The sequence below is a fragment of the Leptodactylus fuscus genome, chromosome 1 (genome assembly GCF_031893055.1).
Source record: "Leptodactylus fuscus isolate aLepFus1 chromosome 1, aLepFus1.hap2, whole genome shotgun sequence".
NCBI classification, from domain to species: domain Eukaryota; kingdom Metazoa; phylum Chordata; class Amphibia; order Anura; family Leptodactylidae; genus Leptodactylus; species Leptodactylus fuscus.
The window spans coordinates 145344800-145368756 of NC_134265.1; the positions used below are offsets into that span (position 1 = coordinate 145344800).

General features: G+C 41.7%; 1 protein-coding gene across 1 annotated transcript in view; it reads left to right on the forward strand.

The window, feature by feature from the left end:
* Positions 1-2739: 2739 nt before the first annotated feature.
* FRMD3 (FERM domain containing 3) overlaps positions 2740-23957 on the forward strand; it is a 102610-nt gene continuing 81392 nt past the window's right edge. The window contains exon 1 of the mRNA XM_075276742.1: positions 2740-3089. Coding sequence (XP_075132843.1) covers positions 2949-3089 — 141 coding nt within the window. The 5' untranslated portion in view covers positions 2740-2948. The remainder of the gene's footprint in view (positions 3090-23957) is intronic.

Sequence of the window (23957 nt, forward strand, 5' to 3'; positions counted from 1 at the left end):
TTCAGGGGTGGACATGCCATATGTGAAAGCTGTGCATCTGCAAAGGGAGCCACCGCTACAGTACAAAAAAGTAATAGCACTCCATCCTGTGCATTAAATGACCCACAAGCGCTACCATCTTTCCTATCCACTGATCCATTACTTTAGATTAATGAAGAATTTTCTGCAGCATTGAATGAGATGATCTATGGCTAGCATTTCACTGTTATCAGATTAACTACTAAAATACAAGGTGTCTGCCCCTGGCTTCAATATGGTCCGTGGTTTAGACATCACAAGTATGGTAAGTTTCAGTCAGGTAATCGGCCATCCACTACTATGACATCACATGGGGGTTTATGACATATATTATACTGTGACATCACATGTGGGTTTATGACATATTATACTGTGACATCACATGTGGGTTTATGACATATATTGTACTGTGACATCACACGTGGGATTGTGACATATTATACTGTGACATCACACGTGGATTTATGACACATATTATACTGTGACATCACAGGTGGGTTTATGACATATTATACTGTGACATCACATGTGGGTTTATGACACATATTATACTGCAACATCACATGCCGGTTTATGAAACATATTATACTGTGACATCACATGTAGGTTTATGAAACATATTATACTGCGACATAACATGTGGGTTTATGACACGCATTATACTGTGACACCACATGTGGATTTATGACATATATTATACTGTGAAATCACATGTGGGTTTATAACACATATTATACTGTGACATCACATGTGGGTTTATGGGGACAAAGCCATTTTTTGGCAAAACGCATGTTGGGTCACGTATCCTATGTGGTAGGTTCCCATCTATATCTCTATTTTGCATGTTTTTATACGGTTTTGCATGCATTACTGTATTGCTTTGACTTCACCTCTATTTATACATAGTATATTCTATGACCATATGTTGCTATTTTGTTTTCAACACAGCAGGTCGGTGATTACACCATTTGCAGTTTTCAGTACAGCAGCACTATTTATTCTTCTTGCTTAAGGTTATTTGAATTGACCATATCGACATACTGTATATACACGAGTATAAGTCGACCCGAATATAAGCCGAGGCCCCTAATTTTACCACAAAAAACTGGGAAAACTTATTGCCGAAGGGGGGAAATGCAGCAGCTACTGGAAAATTTCAAAAATTAAAATAGTCGGAGTTTTTGGGTGCAGTAGTTGCTGGGTGCTGGGGAAGGGGTGTTTTGGTTGTCTGTCTGCCCCTTCCCTGAGCTTGAGGACTGAGTTTTCTCCCCCCACAGGGAATTCAGCCTGGCTGAATATAGGGTATCTGCAGTGCTCCTATTAACCCCTTCCCGATGGAACAGGAGCACTGCAGATCCCCTATATTCAGTAGACCGGGCACTTTCAGACACAGGGATACCTAATGTGTATGTGTTTCACAGTCATTTTCTACTTTTATATGTATTCTAGGGAAAGGAGGGATTTAGAACTTTTATTTTATTATTATATATTTTTTAAAGCTTCTTTTTTTCACTATTTTATGGGAGATTCTATACATAACTATTGCGGCTGGTCATAGACCCCCCCACCCAAAAAAAAAATAAAAAAAAAAATTATACTTGACTTGAGTATAAGCCGAGGGGGGCTTTTTCAGCACAAAAAATGTGCTGAAAAACTCGGCTTATACTTGAGTATATACGGTATTTTACTCTTTCTTGCATGCACCCTATTTACATGTAGCTCCATCTCAATGATACTTATATATATATATATATATATATATATATATATGGAGTTGTGATCATATATATGTATATGTTAATGCTAGTGAGATCTTATCACACTCTTACGGTGTCCGACAGGTAGTGTCCGCTCCTAGTGTCCGTTCAAAATCTGGCACGGACATTAAGAGCGGACACTAGCTGTGTCCGTGACACCTGTCATTTATTTCAATGGGCATCGGGTGCGTTCTTTTGCACTCCGTGCCCGTCCTTTCCTGTCCGCAAGTGAAGATGTCCGACTTCTCAAGCGGACAGAAGAACCCTGCATGTCGGGTTTTTCTGTCCGCTTGAGAAGTCGGACATCTTCACTTGCAGACAGGGAAGGACAGGCATGGAGTGCAAAAGAACGCACCCGATGCCCATTGAAATAAATGACAGGTGTCACGGACACAGCTAGTGTCCGCTCCTAATGTCCGTGGCAGATTTTGAACGGACACTAGGAGCGGACACTACCTGTCGGACACCGACGGTAGTGTGAACGCTCCCTTACACAAAAATTTATCTGAACACATTTGTCATGATCTTCCATTTGCTTGTTTGATGTTTATTCATTATATCGTCCACATATCCTGTTTTAGGTAGCTTTGGTAATTTTTCCCCCCTTTTCCCATTTTTTGTATGCTACATTTTTTATTTGTGTTTTTGTATTACTATTATACTGTGACATCACATGCGGGTTTATGACACATATTACCAAGCATATTGCACCTACACACAGCTAATACATCTGGGCAGCACTCTGTACAGACACCTCCTGTCATGCTGCTAATTTTATTTATGACACAAACATAGTGAGGTATTTCTCTCTCACACCCTCTCCATAGAGCTGTGACAACCCTCTCTCTCATAGCTGAGCAGACTGCAAACCCAGCCTCGCTCTCACAGCAGCCTCCACACTGCCCCCATCCCCGGAGATACTGCCTCAACAGCAACAGCAGCAGCAGCAGCAGCAGCAGCAGCCTCCAGACTGCCAGTATCCCGGGAGAGCAGCTTCCTGCAGCCCCTGCCTATTCCCCCAGCATCCACAAGCTTCCCTCCCAGACCCCTCCACGGTCACTCTCTGGAAGGAGGGAGGGGGATAGGAGGGGGAGGAGGGGAGACAAGAGATGCATCTTGTACGCTCCTGGTAGCAGCCTTCGCCCCTTCTTGTGATCTCTCCTGTCTAGGTGCATGTTCGGCTGCCAGTGCACCCACCACACGGGGACTATGAAAATGATCCGCTTGAGGACTCCCAGTATGAAGTCACTAAACCTGGAGATGAAATGCACCGTCCGCCTGCTGGACGACACTGAGATCTCCTGCAATATTCAGGTAGGATGTGGCGCTGCTGTGGATTCGGGGGAAAGTTACACACTGCGGTCATGTGGAAGTTTTCTGTTATGTGATGTGACAGGACGTGCAGGGAAAGTTGTGGATGTGGCATTGTGTGCAGGCATCCGTGTACTGGCTCCGGGCTCTCCTCACACCATTGTTTCCTATGGAGAGCCCTCCATGGATATTTACATCCGTATTCCCTACACGTGAATGCGGAGCCGGCGCCACCCTCCGTCTGCCCTCCATAGACACACAACACATCGCCTGCTGACAAAGGAGTCAAGCTTCTTCTCCACTTTCTGAAAGCAAAGTGCATTGCTGTGTATCTGGTCTCCAGAAGGGGGACGCGCATGAGCCTCGGCATGGGAAGGGTTAATACCAGAAGCACTTCTCAGTCACTACTCACCATCTTATGAGAGATGGGCACACATATTACCTTCTGCAGTGCCCTGGGCTCCAGCTGCTACTGGATCACTTGTATCTGGATGGTAAATATTAGTGTCCCTGCTGTCTGGTGGATACATGTGCCATATAAGCCTCTGGTAGCCATGGCACAGTAAACACATGCCATACGACAGGCAGTGGCTACTCATGGTATAGTAAGTGTAGAGGCCCTGCAGGTGCCAACAATTAAGATTGGATGCCATCATAGAAAAGCTGGATAACATTTTCCAGTTGCTTTCCATTGGCATGGTACTGAGATGCCTCCACCCCATCCTGAGAAACCATCAGTAGGCATAGCTGTTTTATGGCGGGCCCATCCTGAGAAACCATCAGTAGGCATAGCTGTTTTATGGCGGGCTGTGTTTAGTGTGATTATAGTCTATGGAAATGTTGTATAGTTTCTAGTTTGACACGTCTGTGAGGAGAAGGTGGCCACTGTGTAATGTTTCTTCTAGTTCTTGAAATGGGGTTTTTGTCACTCATATATATGTTGTAGCACTAGACTTCCTATCAGCAATACAAATATCCAGATGTCTATTTTGCTAAAACTGTATTAAAGTGGCCGTGAAGAACTTTCTTGAAGGTGTACTAAAGGGGAGAATTTCTATCTTTTCCCTTGTTAGTATTGATCAAGAGGTAACTAGTATTGAATTGTTACTCAGCACCTTCTTCCCTAAATATCATCCTCGGCTCTATCCCACTCCAGTTCCATGTGACCGCCCAAATTCTGCAGCCCCTTCGCTGGACTAGAAGTCACTTATTCATGCTTGTGAGGGTCTCCAAGTGACTGCTATTTAAGGGTAAGGACACGTGATCAGGTTTTGTGATGCCGTTTTTAAGAATGAAACCTGGAGTGTGTTGAAACAAAAGAAGTACCATCTGTCATTTATAGGTTCTCATCCTTTATGATCCACATCTAGCTTTGGCTTCAAAAACTGCACCCCCAAAAAAACTAACACACAAAACAAAACTGAACCATTTTAGGCATAATCATTTCACTGTGGATTATAATGCAAATTCATAGCAATTCCCCCACCAAAATAACTGTGTGCTATATGTGGATTTTGCAGCAGATTGCGATGCAGATTCACCACCGTTTTGTTGTCTATGTATTGGAAACGGAAAAAGTCACAAAAATGAGCATGCTCTAAATGTGAAAGTCAACAACATGCTTTCTGCGCAGAATTTTTCTGCTACGTGTGGATAAGCTTTTTGCAAGCTCATCCACTTGTATAGTGCAATCATTTTCTACAGGGTATCCACACCACAAAACCACAACACATCCACATAACTGAGCATAGACTGAGGTTTCTTATGAAAGAAATGCCACTAACTCCAGAACAACACAAAAATGGTAAGAAATGCCGATGTGACAGTTTCTGTTCCTAGAGAATCTTCAATGGTGTAGTGACAGGCACAGAACTCTGTTAGGCCTCATTCAAATGTCCATTTTTCAAGGAAGTGTGCTGTCAGTGTTTTCTACTGGCAACCTATTCTTTTGATGGACAGGTTTTGTTTGTAGTTTATCAACAATTTTTGTGTTTAATCTATAGAGTATGAGTAGCAGATGGTTGGCAACAATGTGCTATTTGTGATTTTCATGGACCCATAGACTATGGGGGTGAATGGTCCACAACACAGAGCAAAATAGCATGTCTCAGTTTTTTCAATTGGCCCACAGTCTGTATAGAAAATTACAATTGAAAGGATCCATCTGCTGTTAAAAATGGACGTCTAAATAAAATGTAATTCTTGTCCACCGTTTTGTCTTACATATGTCAGTGCTTTGTACAACTTTGTTGACTACAATAAAATCAGTTTGTCTTCCAAATGGTAAAAGTGACAGGTCTTCTTGTTGCTTTCTTAAGGGGAACCCCTGCTCAGAGCTTAAGGCACCATAGGCTTCTTGGGAATCCTGGTTGGGAAACACTAATGTAGATGTCACAGTACTTTGCTAGAGACTTCGAAGAAACATTTGACTATGGTGTTTTTGGATATAAAAAGAAAAATGTGTCAAAACTCTGTATGTTAATTTAGCCTAATGTTAGTGAAAATTGTAATTATTGTATAAGGATTTTCCCACAAACAATCATGTTGATTTTACTGTTTGCAAAAAATCTGTCTGCGTTGTATCTGTAAGGGCTCGTTCACATCTGCGCCCAGGTGTCTGTTCTGCAGGTTTCCGTTTCCTGCATAAAACAGGGGCAGGAGACGGAAACCTGCAGGAGTCTTTCTCACCCATTCATTTGAATGGGTGAGAAAGCTGTCCGGCCGTGAGCGGCAGTGAGCGTTTTGCGCTCTCCGCCGCGAAACCGGATTTTTTAATCCGGACACAGAGTCGGACATGCAGTACTCTGTGTCAGGATTTAAAAATCTGGTTTCGTGGCGGAGAGCATAAAACGCTCACCGCCACTCACCGACGGACCTGGTCTGTGCTTTCCGTCTTCTGGCAAGCAGAAGACAGATAGCACAGAACGGAGAGTAGAACGCAGGTGTGAACCTAGCGTAAGCGTGTATCCACAAAACAATTTATCCAAGGTCAGAATTAATGTATTAATGTCAAAAACCCAAATACTGGAACACAGGAATAGCGCATGTCCTGATTTTTCACGACAGAAACTCTGGACCTGCACACAGATTTGTGAAAAACATGGCCATGTGTATGAGGACTTAGAAATGAATGAGTCCATATGCTATTTGTAACTACAGCTCTGCAATCACAGATAATATACAAAAAGAAGCTGTTGTGTGTAAGGGTCCTAACCATGCTACTCCCCTACTTAATGGTTGAGAGTGTGATTTCTGCAGATTCCTAGTCTCTAGTGTGAATGGAGCTGTAGTGTGCATGTGTAGCTGCTACTCTTTTCACGTCTGCGGAAAGGACTTGTGTTACTCTTTTCAGTTCTGTGTACTATATATTAGTCTCGTAGTAGAGAAGAGAGCAGTGGTTGTGCAGTGCTTCATGCGATTGATTCTATTGGTCTATTTGTAATTGAATATACTGTAGATTATTCTGATGTGGTCGAATTCCCATCAATCCGTGGACAGGTGATAAGTTCTGTGGGTGGGTGAACCCTTTTAACTGAAGTTCTACATGTGCCAATTCTTAGCTTTCATTAGCTTATATACAAGCCAGGAGTGTCAGGGTTTTTTTTGGTCCGGACTAAAAAACAGGTACCCACGAATGAATGCCGATGCACGCCGCTCCAGATTAGGCCCAATGAATCACAAGGCGAATCGGCCTGAAGAATGAGCATGTCACTTATTTTTCCAGGAGCCGTCTTTTTGGTCTGGATTTTGTGGTGGATACGGTCTCAAAACCCTGACCAAAAAACCCAGTGTGAACTTACCCTTAGGGCGAGTTCACACGGAGTTTATGGACGCGCATTCTGGCACTTATACAAGAGCGCTCAAAACAGATCCCATTCATTTCACTGTATCGTTACGGGCGTATAACGTGCATATTTTTTTTTTTTTTTTTTTTTTAATGTAGATTGTGAGCCCCATATAGAGCTCACAATGTACATTTTTCCCTATCAGTATGTCTTTTTGGAATATGGGATGGAAATCCATGCAAACACGGGGAGAACATACAAACTCCTTGCAGATGGTTTTATGCCCTTGGTTGGATTTGAACACCAGGATTCCAGCACTGCAAGGCTGCAGTGCTAACCACTGAGCCACCGTGTGGCCCCGCATATTTTTTATACACCTGTAACGATACATTGAAATGAATGGGATCTGTTTTGAGCGCTCACATTCTAACACGTGTATACGTGCCAGAATGCGCACCCATAAACTCCGTGTGAACTCGCTCTTAGTATTATTTCGGAATTTCTGTACCTTTTCTATGATAATTTCTTACGTAGTAGATGGTAGTGCTGAGAGATTAGAACCTAAATCAATAACATGATTAATTGAACATTTTACCTTGATTACAATTGATGAACAATTATTTTAGTTCCCACCCTTTTATACATACCACACCCCCTATTTATATGCCATTGAATTTTGGTGTCAATTAGTCACATATCAGCAATCCTGATTGACTAGCACACCGTGACTGATGTATCCTGTAGCCAAAGGCAGTGTGAGACACGATGGCATGAATGCAAAATAATTGAAATAATCCGTGTGACCAAGCTCATATCCATTAATTCATTGAACCTTCCATTTTGGTTATTTTTTGGTTACTTACCCAGTCCAAGTACATGGTTTTCTGTTTGAGTATGCTATTTTTCATTGACAAATCATTTCCCAAATGATAGCGCTCTGCTAAATAATCCCATCCACACATAATATCTGCAACAAAAATGCTGCAATTTCAAAAGTGATAAAAAATTAAACACTGAAAATAAACAAAATGGTAACCTAGCTTATAGAGCACAGCTAGTCAACTACATTGACAGATCCTCTACAATGTAGTCTTTGTTAGGCCATATTTACAGTATACCAACTACTGATCACCAGCATTAAGGTTCCATTAGACTGGGCAGAATTTCAGAATGTGTCAGCCAGCGTACGTTCTGCACCAGACTAGCAATCATTCCCCGGCATATTACTTTCATTGTGTCAGCACCAGAGCCCTTATTAGCCAGGGCAATGTGCCGCTGTCGGACAATGATTTTCTGACATGCTGAAAGCAACCGGTCAGTTATTGTCGGCACTATTACATAGACCAATTGTGGGGAATGAACATTCATTCCCAATAGTTCGCTGTTAAATCATCCTGTATAACAGGACCTTTAGTTGTAAGTTGGCCGAAACTGCCGACTCTGTTTATGAGACTTATGGATTGTTTAATGTGAATGGTAGTATCCTTGCACATGTTCAGTGGAAATGTCTAAGAAAACAAGGATCTGGCTTATTGGATTTTATTTATTATACTTACAGAGTGCTAAGATATTTTGCACTGTTTTACAGATATTGTCATCACTCACTGTCCAAAGTAGAGATCACAATCTAAATTCCGTATTAGCACTGTCTCTATATTGTTCAGGTCCATTGGGGGCATGAACAACAGAGAGGTGGACTGCTAAAACAGCGGTTACATACTTAGCCTGGCAGACCCCATTGACTATAAAAGGTCTGTCGGTGTCCGTCGTTTTAAACTGAAGCCAGTGGAGGAAAAAGTCCTGCATGCAGGACTTTTTCCTCTGTTGATATTTGCTGGACTCTGTGACAGAGACCTTGATATGTTTTTGAAGGAAACCCATGCAAACCCAAGAAGAACAAACAGATATGATGAAGGTGTTGTCTTTGGTCAGATTTGAGCCCAGGACCCCAGCACTGTAAAACGATAGTACTAACCACTGAACCACCATAGTGCCCAGATTTTCTTATCAATAGTTTTTATCGAAGATTATAGTGAACATACAAAATAGCATAGTAGCAACTTGAGAACAGGCACAAATAAAGCTTTGTTTGATGAAACAAACTATGTCATTTGTACTAAAGTAAAGTGGCATCAAGGAAGTTTGGAAAAAGTGGAATCAAGATAGTGCTTCTTGTAAATTGTAAGATTGCTATTCGTCAAAGGATAACAAGACATTTGGTCAAATAAGATAAGATAATCCTTTAATAGTCCCACAGTGGGGAGATTTCAGCATGTTACAGCAGCATAATAATACAGATACAGGGATAATACACTGTAATATTTTACAGAAGTAGACACACATAAGCTGAGAAGAGAAGATCTACTAGGAGTCCATAGCAGCTAAGGAACAGAAGAAGAAAGAAGGAAGACTTCATAATCATAATCATTAGTTCTCTGTACGGAGTGATCTTCGCTTGGTCTGATGTAGATTATACAGCCTGATTGTGGTTGGAAGGAAGGACCTGCGATAGCGCTCCTTCTCACACTTGGGGTGAAGCAGACGGTCACTTACAGTGCTGCTAAGTGCCATCAAGATCTCATACATGGGGTGGGATTTGTTCACCCGCATGGAGGTGACTAGATACCATTGCGTAAGAAGTGAGCATGTTAGATTTTATCTCATGTGATCCTTTGTTTGCACAGAACATGGCAGAGACATGCCACTGCTGTGGTTCTGAGATTGCAAATGGATGGGGTAGTTGGGAAGAAAAGCTGTTGGCCGACAGCTTATCTAAGGTGCATGGGAACCTGAAAGACGTTGTCTGGGAAAGAACCAAATCTAAGCATGGAAGGAATGCCATAAAAAACCCAAAAGACCCACTGTTTATCTGGTGACCCACTAAGTGGTCATGTGTTATAGATATGGTGCTATGGCTGTAACCAAAAAAACAAAGGCCAACAGGAAAACTGTAGCAGGGGAGGATTTATTAGATAAGGTGTTGATTTTTTTTTGTTCTTTTTTTGGCCTTTCTTGGTCTTGACTATAATATCTCCAAACTCAGACAGCTCTTTTAGGTTAAGGTCCTAAGTTGTGGAAAAGCAGCTTTTTATGTTACAGAATTTTATATATATTATTTTTTTTTTCCAAGAGCCAAAGTTAAGAGTAGCTTTAAAAGAAATAGGAAATATATAGGTTCTTATACTTCTCCTTTCTGCTCAATCCACTCCTGGCTTTGGATACCCCCCCCCCCCCCCCCCCCCAAAAAAAAAAAAAAAAAAAAAAGCAAAAAAGCTGTTATTCTGCAAAATGGGATCTTAGGGTTAAGAGCATTTTTTGCTGAATGCCCTTGCTGGAAGATGGCCATAAAGATATTTCTCTGCAGATTTTTGGAAGATCCAGCATATTTTAATAGCATCTGCTGTTAATCTATATGTGTGACCACTACAGACATCAGAATGTCAGCAGATCTTAAAGTGGTTGTCCAGGATTTTTTTTAAATTGATTTATAGTCATAAATAAGTGACAGCCAGCCCTGCACAGATCAGCTGTTCAGTGGTATGCTTGGTCTTTACATTGTACACATCCAGAAGCAGATAGCCCCATGCCCTGTATCATGGCCAGACGCCATTACTGCACCCAACCACTATACAGGGCCCAGACCTATCTGCTTCCGACTCCATGCACTGTATAGCACATGGACCAGAAGTATGTACACCTGAACAATTGATCCTTGTGGCAGCCATTGTTGTGCTCCAAACCAATCAGATAATTATGGCCTATCCTAAGCGTAGGCCATGAATAAAAAATAGTTATGGAAACCGAGCCACAACTGTAGTGCATATAGGTGCTGGTAACCTCCCGTATTCCATATTATTCTGTATTGGGAAGGCAGTTTTATGAAGATAACAGCTTTCCACACTGGTAACAAGCAGAGTGTTTACTTTGTTCTAATCTCTATAATTTCTGTTCCCTCAGTGACATAAAATTTGCTTTGAGTCACCCATCACTGGTTCTAAGAACAACTACTTTTACTATTTAGAGACACATCTCCCAGCTGTCACCACACCCCTACGCTAATAATATTATAGTCTTTCCAAAATACAAATAGAGTCCTAACAGATCTATAAAGATACTTTCAAATAACGGCAGATTTCTGGAAATTAATTTTATTTAATATATAGGTTATGTACGGGAAATAAAAAAAAAGTAGGGAGGGAAATTCATCAATCCCTCTATGCTAGAAAATTGGGGTAGAAGAATGATATTGTGGTGCATCACAACCCCTGTTCTGCGCTTCGCTCATGACACACTGTGTGAATGTGGGCAGAGCGAGTTGGGTGGGTTGGGATACCTCGGCCGACAGATTCATTATAACTCGTGCCAGATTTTTTAGATTTCTATTCTTGAACAGTGACTTTTGCAGCCTCTTCATAAATCTCTTCTTCCTTATGGCATGCCAGTCTAAATAAATTATCCCGATTTATTTTAAAACAAAGCATTCTGGTTGTTCTGAAGCAACTATCAGCCCTGGTCACCCTTACCTGGACAGCTTTTCATTTTACACTTTCCCTGCACTGGCTGCTGCTTCAGATTTTGGCAGCCCTAAGCAAGATCAGCTGTTTTAGGCTGAGATCACACAGGGTTTTTGGGACTGGATTTTGACGCGGAATCCGCCTCAGAATCCAGTCCAAAAAGCTCCTCCCATTGATTCAATGGAAGCCGTTCACTTCTTTTTTCCACGAGCGGAAAGAAGCGAGCTGCCCTTTCTTGCCATGGATTCATTTGGGCCTAATCCGGAACAGAATGCCGGAATGTTGCAACAGTCGCGGCTAGCCGCGGGAAGCCTTTTTTGGTCCGGATTCTGAGGCGGCTTCCAGCTTCAAAATGTTAACAGTTGCAGTTAATGTCCATTGCTGTGATCCTGTGACAGATGACAGGAACGGATATTAACAATGGTTAAAGCCCAATGTTGCATAAATGCAGCTTTTTTGGTGCAGTTTTTTGAGTCAAAGCCAGGAGTGGATTGAGAAGAAGCGAGAAGTATAAGAGCGTCCTACATATTTCCCATTCCTTTTGTCTCAAAAAAATCCCCCACAACATAATCTGCAACAAAAAAAGTGGCATTTCCACAACGTGGGGCTTTAGCCTGAGGGTATGGTCACATGGCAGAATTTTTCCTCGCCGAAAAATTAAACATCATGAAATTGATGCTGAATGTTTTTGCTTGACCAAATTCCGCTTCAAATTTCCACATCTACAAGACATAATTAGACCTAACGAAGACCTAATCCTAGGGAATCCCATCCATACATTGCAGAAAAATACTCGCAGCAGACACACTGTCGTTTCCAAAACTATTGCAGTTTTGGAAATTGCAGCATGTTAATTATACCTACGGAAATGCCTGTGGTTTCCCTGTAGGTATAATGAAAGCAGAAAGTCCGCAGAGGAAACTCCTGCAGATTTCTGTGAAAAGCGCTGCAGGAAAACCCAAAATGCGTTTCCACCGTGGTTTTTCCCGCAGTGATTTTTCACTGCGCCCGCTACGTGGGCCTCAGCCTAAATGTTGTGTAGAAAACCTTTGTGTTATTTTCAGAAGCAGCTGCAGTAAATGACTACAGAGGACAAACACCCACATACAGCTGTAACTGCAGCCATTAGAAACAATTATAGTGTTATCATAGATCATGCTTGATTAAGATATTGCTGTTGATTTTTCTGCTTCCATTATTAAAAGCAATGCAAACAAACTTGTAGATTATAATCCTCAAGCGTGTTTACTGTAGTTATGAGATTGGATGATTGCAAAAAGTATGATCAGAATATTGCTGCTTTTGTCTGGTTATGTGATAGTTGTATAGTACAGAGAACTTGTCACTAAGAAAATACTACCCTAAACAATGAGTAACGTGATTTAGTTCCATTCACCATGAAAATGTACTTGTACCCGTTGACCATTGTGGCTTTCCCTTGAAAATATAGCTTTATCACAAGATCACAGCCTGTGCTATGTGCTAAAGGCGGGATATGTCAGGTGCCTCTTCTCTAGCTTTCCTTCCTACAGAAGCTGGAAGGGGGCAGTTTTTTGGTCTATATAACCCTTAAAGAGGACCTTTCATCAGATCGGGCACATGCAGTTCTATATACTGCTGGAAAGCTGACAGTGCGCTGAATTCAGCGCACTGTCGGCTTTCCCGATCTGTGCCCGGTGTAAAGCGCTATTGGTCCCGGTACCGTAGTGCTTTACAGTCAGAAGGGCGTTTCTGACACTTAGCCAGGGACGCCCTTCTGCCCAGCAGCGCCTATCACGCTGTACTGTGGAGCGGGGAGGAACTCCCCCCTCCCGCTCCTGATAACACTCGTCTATGGACGAGCTGTGTGAGCAGAGGGAGGGGGCGTTCCTCCCCGCTCACACTGTACAGCACGATAGGCGCTGCTGGGCAGAAGGGCGTCCCTGGCTAACTGTCAGAAACGCCCTTCTGACACTAAAGCGCTACGGTCCCGGGACTGATAGCGCTTTACACCGGGCACAGATCGGGAAAGCCAATAGTGCGCTGAATTCAGCGCACTGTCAGCTTTCCAGCAGTATATAGAACTGCATGTGCCCGATCTGATGAAAGGTCATCTTTAAGTACTACAGTGTTGGCCAAAAGTATTGGCGCCTTCAAGTCTGTCAGATAATACTCTTGTTCTTCCAGAAAATGATTGCAAGCACAAAGTCTTTGGTATTAATGTCTTCATTTATTTTGCTTGCAATGAAAAAACAAAAAAGAGAATGAAAAAAAAGTCAAATCATTGACCATTTTACATAAAACTCGAAAAATGGGCTGGACAAAAGTATTGGCACCCTCAGCCTAATACTTGGTAGTACAACCTTTAGACAAAATAACTGCGAACAAGCGCTTCCGGTAACCATCAATGAGTTTCTTACAATGCTCTGCTGGAATTTTAGACCATTCTTCTTTGGCAAACTGCTCCAGGTCCCTGAGATATGAAGGGTGCCTTCTCCAAACTGCCATTTTGAGATCTCTCTGTTATATGGGATTCAGGTCTGGACTCATTGCTGGCCACTTTAGAAGTCTCCAGTGCTTTCTCTCAAACCATTTTCTAGTGCTTTTTGAAGTGTGTTTTGGGTCATTGTCCTGCTGGAAGACCCATGACCTCTGAGGGAGACCCAGCTTTCTCACACTGGGCCCTACATTATGCTGCAGAATTTGTTGGTAGTCTTCAGACTTCATAATGCCATGCACACGGTCAAGCAGTCCAGTCCCAGAGGCAGCAAAGCAACCCCAAAACATCAGGGAACCTCCACCATGTTTGACTGTAGGGACCATGTTCTTTTCTTTGAAGGCCTCTTTTCTTTTTCTCCTGTAAACTCTATGTTGATGCCTTTTCCCAAAAAGCTCTACTTTTGTCTCATCTGACCAGAGAACATTCTTCCAAAACGTTTTTGATTTTCTCAGGTAAGTTTTGGCAAATTCCAGCCTGGCTTTCTTATGTCTCTGGGTAAGAAGTGGGGTCTTCCTGGGTATCCTACCATACAGTCCCTTTTCATTCAGACGCCGATGGATAGTACGGGTTGACACTGTTGTACCCTCGGACTGCAGGGCAGCTTGAACTTGTTTGGATGTTAGTCGAGGTTCTTTATCCACCATCCGCACAATCTTGCGTTGAAATCTCTCGTCAATTTTTCTTTTCCGTACACATCTAGGGAGGTTAGCCACAGTGCCATGGGCTTTAAATTTCTTGATGACACTGCGCACGGTAGACACAGGAACATTCAAATCTTTGGAGATGGACTTGTAGCCTTGAGATTGCTCATGCTTCCTCACAATTTTGCTTCTCAAGTCCTCAGACAGTTCTTTGGTCTTCTTTCTTTTCTCCCTGCTCAATGTGGTACACACAAGGACACAGGACAGAGGTTGAGTAAACTTTAATCCATTTTAACTGGCTGAAAGTGTGATTTAGTTATTGCCACCACCTGTTAGGCGCCTCAGGTAAGTGACAGGTGCTGTTAATTACACAAATTAGAGAAGCATCACATGATTTTTCAAACAGTGCCAATACTTTTGTCCACCCCTTTTTTATGTTTGGTGTGGAATTAGATCCAATTTGGCTTTTTGACTATTCTTTTTGTGGTTTTCCATTTAAGACAAATTAAATGAAGATAATAATACCAAAGAATTTGTGATTGCAATCATTTTCTGGAAGAAAATGAGTATTATCTGACAGAATTGCAGGGGTGCCAATACTTTTGGCCAACACTATATCATGGTGTCTATCATAATGATATGTGTATGATACTTGTGCATGATAGACACAATGATAGTACTTAAGGGTTAAGGCGCCCCACGGTGCAAAAATACAGGTTTTTTTTCTTGTAGATTTTGCTGTGTTTTTCGAGTCAAAGCCAAGATTGGTTACAAAAGAAATGGGAAATATATAGGAAGTACTTCTCATCCTTCTACCTTCTGGTCAGTCCACTCCTGGCTTTCGCTCAAAATCTTCAACATAAGCTGCGTTTCCGCTACGTTGAGCCTTACCTAAGCCCTACATTGCGAAAACGTTGCGTTTTACAGTACCTGAAAAGTAGATGGGATTCTGGCTAATCTCATCTACACATTGCATTAAATATCCATAGTGGAAATTGCAGCATGTCAGTTATACCTGTGGAAATGCCAACGTTTTCCATATAGGTATAATAGCAGGAAAACTCTGTGGAATTTCTGTAAAAACACCGGAAAAAAATGCAATGCTGTGGTCCTTTCTGCAGCATTTTTCGGCTGCAGCTCACTATGTAGGGCCTTAGCCTAAAGGTGTTTTTATCAGTGCTGTGGAGTAGGAGTTGAAGTCAGGGCCAATTTTTGGGTGGACTTGGGAATAAGTCAGAAAAAGTTACTGATTTGGTTTAAAATACACTTTTTAAATTATATTATACAATTATTAATATTGTATACTTAATTAGATGCATAGTTTTCTACATATTTAACTCTATAGTAATTAATTCACTGACTTTTTACGTATTTAGAGATGATTTACTGCTTTTGACTGATCATGGCTTTTGGTCATTTATGAGGTTAAAGGGGTTCTTCCATCTCAGCATTTCAGGTAGGTTGCATGCAGTATCTGCTTCACACTTCCTGTATTTCTCTCCCTCCTCCTCCCTCCTGCTGAACGGGACAAACAACACTTCTGCAGGTCAGATAATCTGCCGATTCTTGTACAGAACGTCTCCGTGTTATCTGTGTGTTTACATAGAGAGATAACAGACCAGTCTTTATCAGCAAAGTGCAATTAGCTGAAGCAGGCAAGAGCAGTGAGTGAGTGACGTCACTTGTCCTATAGATCTGCGGTTATAGCAACGCTGTGTAAACAATTGGAGGAATAAGGTCACATACCAGGCAAACAAAGCAGCATTTCTAAAGCATTTCTAATAATTATATTTGAATAAAGTCACCATAGAGAGCAATGTAGGCTATCTATTTAGTGAAGGTAGCTGAAAGCTGTGGTTGACTATGGCTACTCAGACATTTGTGGTGGGACTTTCCCGTAACTGTTATAGGAGTTGTACCTGTTTTGAAGGAGTTTTTAAGTTATATCTTATACATAGGATAGGAATGATACTTTCATGATTGGTGGTGCTCTGGCTGCTGGGAACACCATTGATCTCATGTATGGGGGTTCAAATCTCCAGTTCTGATGGAGTGGCAGTCAAGAATGAACCGTGGCACTCCGTTCTTTGGCACTCCCATGAAGAATTAATGGAGTGACAGGGTACATGCACAGCTTGCTGCATCTTTCAGGACAATTAAAGTGGACTTGGGATAGAAGGGGGACTAACTTTATAGTTTGGCATAATATCTTTAATATAAAACTGTAGTCCACAGGAGCGTACTAAGTTGCATCCAACTCATTAGCCCACAGTTATGAGCATAAATCCTGTCCCTAAATTTGGAAAAGTAGGCGAGGCATACCAAGAGAGACATGGCCAACAAATTTTGACAGATAAAATAAGACCAAAGCTAGCAAATGGAGCTTTTTTTTTTAAACCTAAGGTGTAGATTGCATTTTAGCACAGTTCAGAATTTATCAATTTCATTTAAAAAGAATGTATTTTTGGTCAATAAATTTGTCCTTGTGTGTTCCTTGGACAGCAGCTGTAGTTCAATAGCTAAAACAGAAATTGCTACAAAGAAACTGTATGTAGTCCTAACCTAAAAAAAATAGTATAGATTTATTTTCAATGACACCTGAATACCTTGATATTGCATTTAATTAAAGGTTATTATTTTTCTGAAGTATGAACTATATTTAGACCAACATTTATCTAAGAATAATATGTTTCTGTTGTTTGCCTTGTAGGTCATTCTAGTGTTGTGGAACAGTAGATTAGTTAGCCCTAGGCAATTGTAGACATTCTAACAAACAGATGACTTTCACAAATTTGTGCATCAGAAATACAATGTTGTTTTTTTTTTTTTTTTTTTTTTTTTTTTACATGGACAAAAGAATTGTTTACAATACACATTTATTTTCTTTTTCTTATTTATAAAGACCCAAGCATAGATAGGGTTAAGATCAAATTATTCCACACCAACATTGATAAAAGTACTCCCTACCATGAAATGGGGAAATTTAAAGAGTACCTTTCATGTCCTCAGGCACATGCGGTTTTATATCCTGCTAGAATGCGTGCCGGAAAAGATCGCAGCATTTTACAGTCAGGACAAAGTGGATAGGATTCTAGCGAATCCCATGCCCAGATTGTGACACGGCATAATTTCCAAAACTGGTGCGGTTTTGGAAATCACAGCATGTCAATTATACCTATGGAAATGCTGGCGGTTTTCCCATAGGTATAATTGAAACAGAAAGTCCGCAGAGGACACCTATACAAACTTTCTGTCTAAATTACTTCGGCAAAAACCGCAATGTGTTGCCGCCGCGGTTTTTCCCACATCGCTTTTTTGCTGCAGGACGCCACATTGGGCTGAAGCCTAAAGGGTTTGCCCAGTTTCTTTGATTCATGACTTATCCTTTCCAGAGCAGCCATAAACTGCAACATTTTAAAACATTGGGCTTTAGCCTGTAATGCTAAGGCCAGTGATCGGCTATGTCAGCCATCTGAGCTGCTTCACTTCTGGCCCAGCTAATGTGGGCACAAAATGGAACAGGAGTCCTGACGTTGAACTTAGGACCATAGGTTTTATTTTAGCCCACCCCAGAATCACCTGACTTTTAGGAAGCACTTCTATATCTCCCTGCTGGCTTTGGCTGAAAAACCGAAGCAAAATCTGCAGCTTCAAGCTAAGGCCCCACGTCACGAAATGCAACTGAAAAAGTTTTCTACTGCTTTTTTTCCCTTCCACTATTAAATGTAGAGCGAATTCGCTTGCAGTTTTGCACGTAAATTTAACATGCTGCATTTTTCAAAAATGCATGTGTTTTTAAAGAGGCTCTATCATTGGAATAACGTTATTTGTGATATTCATATGCTTGAATAGCCTCTAAATCGGTTATTCAGGTGCTGCTACTCCGGCCCTGGGTTCAAAGTTCTACACATGCGCAGTCAGCTCGGCCATTGGGCCTTGGGTAGAGCCGACTGCACAAGCCTGTGACCATTTTTTTGTGGCTGCTTACACAGTAAGCTGGGGTAAGCGGCCACAAGAAAATGGCCGCGGGCATGCGCTGTCATCTCTGTCCGAGACCCGATTGCAGAGCCGCCTGCGCATACCTAGAAGTTTGAAGCCAGCGGCGAAAGAAGACGCGGAGAGAGGCCTTTCCAGAAGAAGATAGAGGCGTCTCTCTCTCTAGAGTTCTCTTGCAGCATTGGGTACTGTTTGAGCGCTGGGGACCGCCCCCAGTACTGTGAGAGAACTCATTTGCATACCGAAGAAAACCAGGATTTCTACCGAACAGCAGCGTGGAGAAGACATCTAAAGGTAGGAGAAGAATAGCCTTTCTTAAGGCTATTCCTATGTGTTAGTGAGAAAAAATATAATTTTAATGATTGAATTCCTTTAAAGGGGTTGTTTGGGATAAATGGAAATTCCTACACTAATCTAAACACCCACCCCCTCCTATTTTCTAAATAACATGATTAATCAAAAATGTATATTTACTCTTATTTTCTGATTATCCGCTGACAGTCCGTATCCCATTTCCAGAAATGGATCTTCACTACTGCTTTCCTCCCCTGCCCTATCCACCCCATTATTCTTACCCTCCATGCCTCTTCCTGGGGGGATGGCTCCTCCGTCTTTACTGATTCAGCAGGCGCGTGCTCTTTTCCAATCGCTGCTTTGCACACTGCTGCTGATAATTCACCTCTATTGCGTTGCTTCTGCATGTGCAGTAGAGGTGGATCATCGCTGCAGAGAACAGAGCAGTGAAGGGGAAGAGTGTGCACCGTCTCACAGGAAGGTAAGTATACTGTATAATGGGGTCAGGGGTTGGGCTGAGTAGATTGGGAAAAGCTAGTAGTTGGCGGTGAGGGGTTATATGGGAGGGAGGAAGAGAGGCAGGAGGGGGGAGTTAGGAAGGAGAAGGAGACTAAGGTGAGAGGGACTAGTGTCGAACTTGCATAGCAGAAAGCTACACCAGGTAAACAAATGCAGAAGATACCAGGAGCTCAGAGAGACACCCAGAAATCACTCAAAACACAGCTATAAGTATAAGGGTGCAGTTTTTAACCCATTAGTAACTCTAACAGACAATTTTAAAAGAAACATTTTTTTGCCTGGAAAACCCCTTTAGGCTAAGGCCCCATGGGGCGTCCCTCAGCAAAAAAGCGCTGCGTGAAAAACTGCAGCGGCAACACATCGCGGTTCTTCCTGCAGTGTTTTAGACAGAAAGTTTGCAAAGGTTGGGAAAAGTGCCAGAATTTCCATAGGTAAAATTGACATGCTGTGATTTCCAAAACTGCTCCGGTTTGGTAATCACGTCGTGTCCGCACGGTGGTTTTTACCGCAAAGTGGGCATGGGATTTGCTAGAATCCCATCCACTTTGCACTTGCTGTAAAATGCCACAATTTTTCTCAGGCAAATTGCGACGTTTACGCCCCATGGGGCCCCAGCTTTAAGGAACCATTCTCAGAGATTGGGTGGGAAAGCATGAACTGCAATACTGTAGAAAGGAAAAAAAAAAACATTTTAAAAAAACTCATAGGAAAATACCACAGTGCACACTTTCAAAGGACAATGTTTTCCTTTGTTCATAATAGATCTAAGACTCATGATATGAAATTTAAACAAATAGTGATCCTCATTTTTTTACAGAATATTTGTTAATAGTATGAATATCTGGTTGTTAGAAAAAAAAAATGTTATAGAAAACATAACAACTAGGACAGGAGGTAAATAGGATTATTTATCTGAGTCACTGTAATGTATTCCTGTTCCATCAACTATTTTGTGGTTTCCTTGGAAACATATTATTTTGCTTTATCTGTATTAATAAGCAGCAGATGGAAATGTTATGACTTGTGTGTCTGTCCTTTTTCATTTTCTAATGTATGCTGAACTTCCTGTAACACATTATACTGTAATTCAGTGTCTCCATGTGTCATTAGAAAAAGGTCTTTATGCTGTACTCAATATTTTGAAAAACAAAAAACCCAAAACGTACAGCAGCAACAAAAAAATACATGGTTGTATGTATTTCTTACCACTGAAACATCACCTTTGCCAACATCTGCCATATGCATAGATATCCAGGTCAGATCATTTATAACAGTATACACTTGTGTCATCAAAGTAATAGCAACTAGAGCAGAATGCTAATGCTTTCTAGATATCAGCTGGATTTTTCAGAGTAAAATCTGACAAATTTGGGAAAATATTTGAAAGTCATTTCATTTATATATTTTCTATCCACCTCAAAATCCTGACCAAAAAGATGGCTCTCATTGATATCAATGGGAGCCGGACAGTTCTTTTTTCTGGGAGCCGTTTGTTCCGGCTCCCAGAAAAAAAGAACGGACATGCTCATTCTTCAGGTGCTGAAGACACTCCCTCCTCCCGACTAGGCCCATTCATTGCTGTGTTTGCAGTTTTGCCTCTCCCACATTAATCTATGGGAAAATTAGGTGTTTTTGAAGGGAGTCTGTCAGCAGGAATATAAGTATCAAACTAGTACCTTGTAGGACATGTGCTACACTTTCCCAAGATGCCTTTCTTACTCTGCATTGTAGCTCCATTGTCAAGAAAACCTGCATTTTAGTCTTAGGGTCTGTGCACATGGAGTTAACGCGAGCGCATTTTAGCATAATACATGTGTAAAAATAACACTCCCATTGACTTCAATGAAATTTTTTACACGTGTAAAAAACGCGGCAAAATACGTGCCAAAAAAATGTGACATGTATTTTGACGTGTTTTTTACACGTGTAAAAAATGTCATTGAAGTCAATGGGAGTGTTATTTTTACACATGTATTCTATACACATGTATTATGCTAAAATGTGCTCGCGTTAACTCCATGTGCCCTTATGCAAATTATCTGATGGGCTTTATGGACATGTCTTCTACTGCTGGAGATGGACTCTCTGCTCTGGATAATCAGCCCTAACGGCAGACGAAGTATGACAAAGAAGACTCAAGACAGGAGCTTTAGGCTCAGGCCCCACGTTGTGAAAACGCAGCTCTTTCTGTTGCAGAAGGTAGAAGTGTAAGAGTTTCCTATATATTTCCCATTCCTTTTGTGGTCACTTCTGGCTTTGGATCAAAAAAATGCAGCAAGAAGCTGTGTTTCCACAGTGTGGGGCCTCAGCCTTAGTGGGCATTCACACGGAGTAACACCGGGCGTGTATCACAGCTGTACACGCCGGCGTTACGGCAGACTGCCGAACACTTCCCATTCACTTCAATGGGAGCGCTTGTAACAGCGGCGTTTACGAGCGCTCCCATTGAAGTTAATGGGAAGTGTTCGGCAGTCTGCCGTAACGCCGGCGTGTACGGCTGTGATACACGCCCGGCGTTACTCCGTGTGAATGCCCCCTTACTCTGCAGGTATTAACTAAATCTTGTCTATTGGGTCACATGTTTTTAAATTTACTTGTGTTGGTTATTGACTGCATAATGAAAACTAGAGTTTAAAACTTTATATAGACTTTTTCTTTTAAAAATTTGTGACCAGAGATTGTAAATAATGCTTTCTAATAATTTACCTGGTCTAAGAAATTATATCCATGTATGTACACATCATCATTGTGACTTCTGTCTATTAACAAAGTCACAACATTGTGTCCAATCTGTCACTCTGATGGACACTGGTGGCACCTGACTTTTAGCCTGGGGTCCCATTTTGCGAACCATAGCCACGGCAAAAACACTGCGGCAAAACATGCTATCTTTTACATTACCTTTAGGGTAAGTTTGCACGTAGTTTTTTGGTCAGGATTTTGAGGCCGTATCCGCCTAAAAATCCTGACCAAAAAGACGGGTCCCATTGAAATCAATGGGAGTCACTCAGGAGTTTTGAAGTGAGATGCTCATTCTTCAGGCTGAGTTGCCTCGTGATTCGGCCTGAAGACACCCTTATCCGGACTAGCGGAGTGCGCGGCTTTCAGTCACGGCTACCCGGCTTTTGGTCTGCAACCTGAGGCGGCCTCTGCCTCAGGTTCCAGACCAAACATCGCCGTGTGAATTTACCCTTAGTCCAGGGCCCTGTGTGGTGTAAATGCTGCGGTTTGGTGATTTACAGGCCCTACATAGTGGATGGGATTCTAGTCAAAAATATGCGCTGCAATTTCCAAAATTGTTACGATTTTAAAAATCACAGTATGTAAATTATACCTATGAAAACACCAGCAATTTGCCTATAGGTATAATGAAAGCAGAGGAAACCTGCAGGGAAAAAACTGTGATGAGTTTCTGATGCTGTTTTTCCCGTAGCGCTTTTTTTGCTGTGTCCCTTTTTTGCCTAAGGGAGCCTGCACACAGAGTTTACGTTCGCTCATTCTGAATGTAAAACTCGTTCAGAGTGAGCGGCGTAAAAAACAGATCCCATTGACTTGAATGGGTGCCGGCATATGTGTGATCCCCATTGAAATCAATGGGAGGCTTTTTTACCTATTGCTTTCAATGTGATACGCGTGTATTGGTCAGTTCTTGTAACAATTCACTCCTGACTAAGCAGTCATAAAGATAGTTGGTTAGTGTAAATGCAGGGCCTCAGTCTACCATCATTCCCAGGAATATTCAACTGTCACTACCATGTTACAGGAGACATTTCAGTGATAAATAGCACACCGTACCTCTGTGACGGTTCACACTAGCGTTTGGGTTTTCATTCTTCGGGTCTGCTTGGGGACCTGAATAACAGAAACCCTAGCCGCTTAAAAAGTGATTATGGGTTATAATGGGGTCCGCCAGGTTTCTGTCTGAAATCGGCAGAAAGAAAAGTCCTTTTCTCTCCGCCTGTATTAAGTGGAATCGGAAACAGAGTCTCCGAACTCTAGTGTGAACCAACACTTATGTTTGTCACTTTTCTAAGGAAACACTTTGAGGTCTTATGCAAATGTATCTTTGCACATAAGGTGACCAATGCAGCTTGTGTGTCAGTGTATGAAGGCTATGCAGCTCCATACTAAGGATCATTCCTGTTCAGACTTCCTGCTTACCGCTTCATCTTGTGCAAGAATCCTAAATTGGACAGGAAATAAAAATAGTTGGATCTTTTAGTAAATCCTTTGTTTGCTGCTTGTTAGAGAAGCTGCAGATTTTGACAATCAGGTAGAAGTGTACTGAACTGCCAGTATTGCTGTATAAAAGGCCTGTCCCAATTTCACTGGAATACATGAACTGTTACATTTCTATAACAAGCAGAAGTTCCATTTCTTTCTGCTGATTCCCAACCCATGACCTTTAAAGAATCTGTTTATCGTACTTTAGTCTGTTTCTCTTGCTTCCCCATGCCAGTGATACAGTAGTTTCCTGTAAGAATGTCCCTGGGGCAGTGAACAAGGATTCACATTTTATTCCCAGCATTTGACTTGAAGAATATGCCTATATAATGAAATACTTCTAAATATTTACTTATTAAAATAGCATATTTCATTCCATAGAACCAAACACATTTTATGTGATGTTACTTTCTCTTAGT